The following is a 9,467-nucleotide window of genomic DNA, read 5'->3' on the forward strand; positions in this document are numbered from 1 at the left end:
GCTGTGCCTCACCATTTCCTCTGGGAAGAGATGACAGTGGAGAGCGGGGTGGGGGCTATACAAAACCAAAGACACACTGGAAGCCAAATTACACCAGTCAAGCAAAATACATAAGCACAGTTCCACTTAATCAATTTGCTATCAAACAAGTCAGTGACCCTGATAAAAGTATCTAATTCATAGATCAAATGTTACAATATTAAAGATATACACACAATTTATGGATAGAATATGATCTATAACATTACTATATCAGGTCATGGAAATATTGTTAACTGATAATTTGAATTTTTTTTAAAAAATTTTTTTTAAAAAAAACCCTGGTAGTTTGAAAAATAAGACGTTGAAAAGTCGACTGGCTTACATTAAAAGTGCGGTCAGTGCTGGAAAGGAAGATTCAACCAAAGATTATGGGGCGCAAGTATTCAGCAATGCAAACTGATTTGGGCAAAGTGCCTATTCCCGAAAATCAAATGATACTTTTTCTCCCTCAACATGCACTATAAGCGCCTAAAATTATTTTTAATTCAAATACATTGGTACAAACAAATGGGATGCGCATAACGTACAGATGTATATGGTACGAACGTAAATTAAACAACTGCTAACTAAAACTTTGCGTAAAAAAACAAAGAAGTCTGTTTATATTCTTAGTGCCTGAATTAGACGTGCTTAAGTTGCACTGTATCAACAAACAAAAAAGGTTGATGCCGCACGGATATTTCATTACAAACAGAACGTAATATTTTCACAGTATGGTTACTATAAAATATATTTAACCAATTGATATTTAAAATATAGCCTATAAAACATTTTTAAGATACACTAATCTGTTGAATCTTTAATTGTGTGTGTGTAGCAGGGACTTATCACTGTTTGGGAGAAACTGCCTCTAAATCCAGCAGGTTAATTGCAGACAGGCAATTCACTAGACTCCACCTGGCCACAGAGCTCCAAGAAAAGCCTCCTGTTGGGAACAGGAGAGATTCCTTAGCTCACATTTGGGCTGACAGGAGAGCAGAGAAGCCTGCACACAGACACTGTCTTGAGCACAAATGTGTGCTGAGATCAATACACACAGGCACCCAGAGACCTATATTTCCTGGACACATAGGACCCAGGAACCTGCCAGAGACTGACATAGAGGGCCACCTGCTTAAGGTACCTCCTGAGACTTTGGATGATAGGCTGATAATGGGAATATCCCTCCAGTCCTGCCGATAGGGTCTGGGGAAGTAAGTTAGCCCTTACAAAGGGATAGGGGTTTGTTATTTTGTAATTTTTGTATGTTTTGCCTGGATAAAAGGAACAGGCTCAAAGCCAGGATTTAATTTCACCTTCATCGGTTTCCATTTAATGTACATCTGCACACATCTCATAGTATGCAACAACAAAAAGCGCCAATTTCACACATACCATGCACGTTTTATTAAGGTTTGTACCTTTGAACAATACAACTTTGACACCTAAAAAAAAATATAAACACTCCAGTTGGCCCTTAGTGAGATTTTTACAGATCCAGAATGAAGCACTTGATTGAGATTTTAATGTAGAAATGTAAATAGCTGCTGTGTGAGAGCTTGGAGTTTCTCCAAGTATCCTCAGCAAGGTACGTGAATGAGAACAGTTACTTTCTGCCCTATCAAGATTACAATTTAAATTAACTACATAGGGAAAAGGAGCATCACTGCATGACTTTCTAAAGGAGTCACGTCAGAGGCCAGCACCTCATCCGCAAAGCTAGTCTGTGTCCCCCACAGGCAAGGGCTTAGGTTATATCCTCATGTCTCGGTTATAACTGCCACGCTTAATTACCTGTGTAATAACTTTGTAGGTTGAATATTTATGTATACCAAGATAAAGAAATCAAGTCAGCATCTCTCTTACCTACCAAACTGTAGTTGTCAGGAAAGATAAACAATGGATCGGCATGTAAACCATGACAAATATCCTACGTTATATATATATATATTAATATATATTTTAAAAAAAATCAGTTCTGTACTATAAGAAAATACTTGTAGCATTTTTTTTAAAACAACTCTAAATTACATTTTTAATGTATTATAATATAACAAGCTTTTTTGTTTCTATAGCAACTGTTTACAAAGTCACATCCCCTTCCTCTTCTGAAACAGACTCTGGCACACCCCTTTCTGAGCCCCGCCCTCTCTAGTAGTGCACCAATTGTATCTAGTGACTGCCTGGTCACATGATCTTCCCCACAGAACGTTGCATCTTTGGTTCTCACCTGCTGCACCGACAGACATTTAGTGAACCCCCGAGCCGACTCTTCCCCGATCGATCGGCAACTTGGCTAATTACTTATGGTGTGGATTGTATTGATGCAAATATTAAAAGGAATGTGTATTTTTTTAACGGCAGCTTGAACTGCTGCTTTAAGATTAGGTCCCAGATGCAGCCAGCAGCGCGCGACCGCGCCGCTCCCCAGCAGTCCCGGTGACGCCTCGCTTCCTGGGTCACTGCATACTGTGACGCAGCAGCCAGCAGGATCTACAACAGGATTTTGTTACCGTGCAGCGACGTGTCACATGGTGCACCAGGGAGCCAATCAGAGACTGGATCCCATCAACCAATCAAATACAGGCTAGTGCTAACCAATGGGAGCACATATTTTCAACTTTTAACTACCAAACAAATTTAGTAAAGATTCCCCACATTAACAAAACGCAACTGACCGAGTCTACACAATATCAGCAAAACACAAATTCATTAACATACAATAAAGAATGTGATTGAATGAAATATATTTAGTAATCGAGTGTACATGCCCGTTACCGCACCCTTCATGGCTGCGCCCACCTGACCGATTTTGGCCACACCTCACGCCTAAAAAAAAAAAGCTGCCTAAAGTCTGCAGATCGTGGTGAAGCGCCATGCACACGCCGTGAGGACGCAAGGCGGGCGTGCTGGCGCATGCAGCGGGATCTTAGCCTAAGATATCGTAATCAAATATTGCATGATGGTTGCCGAAATCAAGGAGCCGGTTTGTATCCATTTGGAAACAATTGGTCACATTCTAGGAGTTATAATTTCTCAAGCAAGTAGGCTATGTATCCGGGACGTGACATCATGCTGGTGACATCATAATGCACATATCCTGTGGCAGCTAAGGAGACTGATATAGCTATAACGTTTACGAAAAGGCAGATAAGAAATGATGGAAGTCAGCTGGCGAGAGACTGGGGGGGGGGGGGAGGAGGAGAGAGGGGGGAGGAGGAGAGAGAGAGAACACTTGGGGGTGGGGGGGTAAGAGGGAGAGAACACTTGGGGGTGGGGGGGTAAGAGGGAGAGAACACTTGGGGGTGGGGGGGGGGGTAAGAGGGAGAGAACACTTGGGGGTGGGGGGGGGTAAGAGGGAGAGAACACTTGGGGGTGGGGGGGGGTAAGAGGGAGAGAACACTTGGGGGTGGGGGGGGGTAAGAGGGAGAGAACACTTGGGGGTGGGGGGGGGTAAGAGGGAGAGAACACTTGGGGGTGGGGGGGGTAAGAGGGAGAGAACACTTGGGGGTGGGGGGGGTAAGAGGGAGAGAACACTTGGGGGTGGGGGGGGTAAGAGGGAGAGAACACTTGGGGGTGGGGGGGGTAAGAGGGAGAGAACACTTGGGGGTGGGGGGGGTAAGAGGGAGAGAACACTTGGGGGTGGGGGGGGTAAGAGGGAGAGAACACTTGGGGGTGGGGGGGTAAGAGGGAGAGAACACTTGGGGGTGGGGGGGGTAAGAGGGAGAGAACACTTGGGGGTGGGGGGGGGTAAGAGGGAGAGAACACTTGGGGGTGGGGGGGGTAAGAGGGAGAGACGGTGGGGGGGGGTAAGAGGGAGAGACGGTGGGGGGGGTAAGAGGGAGAGACGGTGGGGGGGGGTAAGAGGGAGAGACGGTGGGGGGGGTAAGAGGGAGAGACGGTGGGGGGGGGTAAGAGGGAGAGACGGTGGGGGGGGTAAGAGGGAGAGACGGTGGGGGGGGTAAGAGGGAGAGACGGTGGGGGGGGTAAGAGGGAGAGACGGTGGGGGGGGTAAGAGGGAGAGACGGTGGGGGGGGTAAGAGGGAGAGACGGTGGGGGGGGTAAGAGGGAGAGACGGTGGGGGGGGTAAGAGGGAGAGACGGTGGGGGGGGTAAGAGGGAGAGACGGTGGGGGGGGTAAGAGGGAGAGACCGTGGGGGGGGTAAGAGGGAGAGACCGTGGGGGGTAAGAGGGAGAGACCGTGGGGGGTAAGAGGGAGAGACCGTGGGGGGTAAGAGGGAGAGACCGTGGGGGGTAAGAGGGAGAGACCGTGGGGGGTAAGAGGGAGAGACCGTGGGGGGTAAGAGGGAGAGACCGTGGGGGGTAAGAGGGAGAGACCGTGGGGGGTAAGAGGGAGAGACCGTGGGGGGTAAGAGGGAGAGACCGTGGGGGGTAAGAGGGAGAGACCGTGGGGGGTAAGAGGGAGAGACCGTGGGGGGTAAGAGGGAGAGACCGTGGGGGGTAAGACGGAGAGACCGTGGGGGGGTAAGAGGGAGAGACCGTGGGGGGTAAGAGGGAGAGACCGTGGGGGGTAAGAGGGAGAGACCGTGGGGGGTAAGAGGGAGAGACCGTGGGGGGTAAGAGGGAGAGAACGTGGGGGGTAAGAGGGAGAGAATGTGTGGGGGGGGGGGAGGGAGAGAATGTGTGGGGGGGGGGGGGGGGGGAGAGAATGTGGGTGGGGGGAGGGAGAGAATGTGGGGGGGGGGAGAGAGAGAATGGGGAGAAGATGGGTTTCTAAGAATTCCCGAGCAACGGCAGGTACTTTCAGCTTGTACATATATTAACACATTGTTAATTGTCTTTCCAGCAATCTTTTTACAAGAGCCATATTAAAAGTGATCAAACCCCTCTAAAAGTTGCAGCTGGATATCTGCAGAGCCATAGAAAAGAAATTCAAACCCTACTTAAAGTTTATATCTACAATTAAAACATGGATTTAAAAGTTGGGGTCGGCACCATAAAGATAATAGTTTAAGCATCAGGGGGCCGGAGTGTGAAGTTTTGAATTCACAACATCAGTTGGATAATACATTTTCTTATACGCTACCACTTGTTGAATCTGCAAAGCACAGTTAGATTCTGAGTTTGAAGACCATAACCTGCCAACGAAGGGGAGGGATGCATGCCAGGGGACAGGAAAAGGGGATTTTCAATCCCCAAATCAGAAACCCAAGGACATCGAAGATATTATAAAAAAACAGCCATTGAAAGGAGCTCCTAGACCCTAAAGTACCAAAAGCCTACCAATAAAATCGCCCAACAAAAAGAATCCGACAATGCAGGAAGGGGGGATTTTAGGACAGACAGCCAACAGCAACATTCATAAGGGCAGAAATTGGCTTTAAAGTCTTTACATGAGGTTTTAAAACCTCAAAAAACTCAAGTGGCCAAGCAAGCGGGCGACCATCTACCCCCCCCCAAAAAAAAAATCAAGTGAGAATGTTATCCTATGTAAGAACGACAGAGCAGTAGGCAGTTAAGTTAAAGGAATACAAATATATATACAGATATACACCTGCTCGCAGCATATACTAAACACACACAAACCGCTCGCTGCAGATATACATACACACGTGTGTATCTGCTGGGAGGTGGTGTGCAAGATATAGGTCTAGAGCCGAGGTGGGCAACTATGTCGCCATTCGCGGCAAATTGGCAGCCAATGTGTGGCGAATTGTACTTTGCTAGTAATGGGAAATAGCATGCGTGAGAGGGCGGCAGCAGCGGAGCCCGATGGCAGCGCTACTGCTGAGGGGACGGGCCGCGGACGGTGGCCGGGAGGTGAGTGGAGGAGAGAGAACCAATGAGAGCACAGCGGGGGCGTAGCACACGACCCCGGCGGCGCCAGCTCCATAGACACCTTTTCCGGTGCCGTCTGGCAAGGTGAGCAACACAATGCTGGCTCAAGAGATGATCTTGATCTTGGGGGGAGGGGCGGGGGTGATGGGAAATTACATGATGATGAGGGGGGGGTGAAATGAGATGATGGTGATGAGGGGAAATGAGATGATGAGGGGGTGAAATGAGATGATGAGGGGGGGGGGGTGAAATGAGATGATGATGATGAGGGGGGGATGAAATGAGATGATGATGATGAGGGGGGGTGAAATGAGATGATGATGATGAGGGGGGGATGAAATGAGATGATGAGGGGGGGGGGTGAAATGAGATGATGATGATGAGGGGGGGATGAAATGAGATGATGATGATGAGGGGGGGTGAAATGAGATGATGATGAGGGGGGGTGAAATGAGATGATGATGATGAGGGGGGGGGGTGAAATGAGATGATGAGGGGGGGGGGTGTGAAATGAGATGATGAGGGGGGGGGTGTGAAATGAGATGATGATGATGAGGGGGGGGGTGAAATGAGATGATGAGGGGGGGGTGAAATGAGATGATGATGATGAGGGGGGGGTGAAATGAGATGATGATGATGATGAGGGGGGGGGTGAAATGAGATGATGATGATGAGGGGGGGGGTGAAATGAGATGATGATGATGAGGGGGGGGGTGAAATGAGATGATGGATGATGATGAGGGGGGGGGGTGAAATGAGATGATGATGATGAGGGGGGGGGGTGAAATGAGATGATGATGATGAGGGGGGGGGGGGTGAAATGAGATGATGATGATGAGGGGGGGTGAAATGAGATGATGATGATGATGATGATGATGAGGGGGGGGTGAAATGCGATGATGATGATGATGATGAGGGGGGGTTGAAATGAGATGATGAGGGGGGGGTGAAATGAGATGATGATGAGGGGGGTGAAATGAAATGAGATGATGATGAGGGGGGGTGAAATGAAATGATGATGATGGAGGGTGGTGAGATGATAACGAATGTGCAACATAATTTCTCAATTTTTACATGGTGTGGCGATTTTCACCTCTAATTCGCCACACCTGTGGCTACATTGAAAAATAGGTTGCCCACCTCTGGGCTAGAGTGATATATAGAAATCATATAGAAATCACACACACACCTCCCTGTAGATGGATATCTATATCTAGACATGAGAGATATACATATATATTCACACACACACGTGTATATCTGCAGGCAGGGATAGAGATAAATATATAAAACACCTCCCTGTAGATATACATACAACAAATATATCTGCAGGGAGGTGTGTGACAGACACAAAGATATAACACACACACCCCTAACTGTAGATGGAGAGACACACACTATCTATACCTAGTCATTAGAGACTAGAGACACACACACTATACCTAGTCATTAGATAGAGATATATACACTATGTATACCTAGTCATTAGAGAGAGACACACACTATACCTAGTCAGAGATATAGATATACACACACACACACACACACACATATATATTATATATACATACACATACAACACACACTATACCTAGTCATTAGATAGAGATACACACAGACCTCCCTATAGATGGATATCTATATCTAGACATGATACACACACACAATCTATACCTAGTCATTATGCATATATATATATATATATATACACACACACACACACACACTCTATACCTAGTCATTAGGTGTGTGTGTGTGTGTGTGTGTGTGTGTGTGTATGTATATATATATATATATATATATATATATATATATATATATATATATATATATATATACACACACACATATATATATACATATATATATATATATATATATATATATATATATATATATATATATATATATATATATACACACACACACACACACACACACACACACACACAGTCATTAGATAGAGATATACACACACAGGCCCCTATCAGAGCCCCCCGTGCTCCCCTCACACAGCGGTTGCTCCCCAGCAGGGATCTCCCCGGGCTGGCATGAGGTGTATGTAGGTCCGGCGGCCTCCTCCTCCCATGACAGCACGCAGCGCTCGAGCCACAGGTAGGCCTCATCCTCGGCCTCGCGTAGCGAGTCCTTACCGGCAGCCGAGAGGAGTGGGAGGGGATACCGGAGAGCAGAGAGGGGGGGGGGGAAGTCGGGTGACAGGGCGGGTAACCTCAGACCTACACCCTCACCGAGGCCGGTCACTCTTATTTACCCCTCTGGCACCGTCAGGTTAAACCTATATCAGCCTGGTTATCCCTACTCACCAACTCCCTTCCCCTATTATTACACCCTACCCACCAGCTCCCTGTCCCACTATTGCCCCCCCTCCCCTGGTCTATTTCTTATCGTCCAACCCGCTTAACCAGAACCCGTCACCCAGTTCTCTCTCTTACCCCCCCCCCCCCCCAATATCCTCTTTCCTCAGACCTCCATTATCTCTATTACCCTCCCCCTTGTCACTGCCTCTCACGGACACCCCCCTCCCCCACCTGTGTCCCTGCTAATAGAAGTTTCTCTAGTTCCCCACTACATCCTCCAGTCTGCCTCAATACCCTCACTCTCCCCCAAGGAATCACTTTATCTTCTCTCCCCCCCTCCCCCCCCCCCCCCCCCCCAAGACCAATCTCCACAGGTCTCTTTGCCCCCTCCTATGACTAACTGCTCTGAAGGGCTCTCTCTTCCCCCCCAGTCACTTATTATACTGGGTGTCCCTCACATTACTCTGCGGATCCTCTCTCCCCAATATCACTATCTTTGTGTGTGTCCCCTCCCTGGCTCTTCTCCCTGTTGCTCTCACTACTCTGCAGATTACCCCCTCGGTCCTTCTCCCCGGCCTCTCTCGTAGTTACCCCTCCTCCACCCTCTGGTCCTCCCCCCGGTGTCACTCACATTGCTCTGCTGATCCCCCCCCCCCATCGGGCCCCCCCTCCTGTTCCTCTCCCCCCGGTGCCACTCACATTGCTCTGCGGATCAGTGGCCTTTAGCAGCCGCTCCCTGATCTGCTGCGGGGTTGCCGGAGCCGCTGTCATTGCCTCTGCCCGGGGAGCGTCGGCTGCAAGTCACTGCGCGTCCCGGGGCTGCGGAGGGCGGCGCGGCATGTTCCCGGGGAGGCTCCGGGACGGGTACACAGGGGCGGCGGGACCTGGACACAGGGAGGGAGGACTGGAGGCTCCGGGACGCGTCTCTCCCGCTGGAGCCTCGACAAGAGCGACCGGGGAGCCCCGAGGCACGACGGGAAATCCGCCGCCGCACGCTTTGTGACGTCACAGAGGCGACGTCCCTGCGTCACAGGTCTTCTGGGCAGCACGCACGGCGGCACGTCACGCACACTTCCCCCCTCCTTCCCAACCAGGAACTGTCACACAGCACACATTACATATACATGTAGAGCATGGCGCTGTGAGACACAGAGACACACAAACACACTCTGCATGGAGCTGTCACATACAACAGACACACACTGAATGGAGCCGTCACATCACACACACACACACACACACTCTGCATGGAGCCGTCACATCCAGCGTGCGCACACACTGCATGGAGCCGTCACATCCAGCGTGCGCACACACTGCATGGAGCCGTCAC

The 9,467-nt window shown here is 49.1% G+C and overlaps 1 protein-coding gene across 3 annotated transcripts in view; it reads right to left on the reverse strand.

Annotated features, from left to right (window-relative positions):
• MED26 (mediator complex subunit 26) overlaps window positions 1-9,146 on the reverse strand; it is a 26,840-nt gene extending 17,694 nt beyond the window's left edge. The window contains exon 1 of one of the 3 annotated variants that reach the window (XM_075611207.1): window positions 8,837-9,146. In XM_075611207.1, coding sequence (XP_075467322.1) covers window positions 8,837-8,908 — 72 coding nt within the window. In that variant the 5' untranslated portion in view covers window positions 8,909-9,146. Of the gene's footprint in view, window positions 1-7,831; window positions 8,084-8,836 lie in introns of those variants that run through there. The other 2 variants (XM_075611209.1, XM_075611208.1) reach the window with 2 other exon arrangements.
• Between the last annotated feature and the right edge of the window lie 321 nt (window positions 9,147-9,467).

Source organism: Ascaphus truei, chromosome 8 (genome assembly GCF_040206685.1).
Source record: "Ascaphus truei isolate aAscTru1 chromosome 8, aAscTru1.hap1, whole genome shotgun sequence".
Classification (NCBI taxonomy): Eukaryota; Metazoa; Chordata; class Amphibia; order Anura; family Ascaphidae; genus Ascaphus; species Ascaphus truei.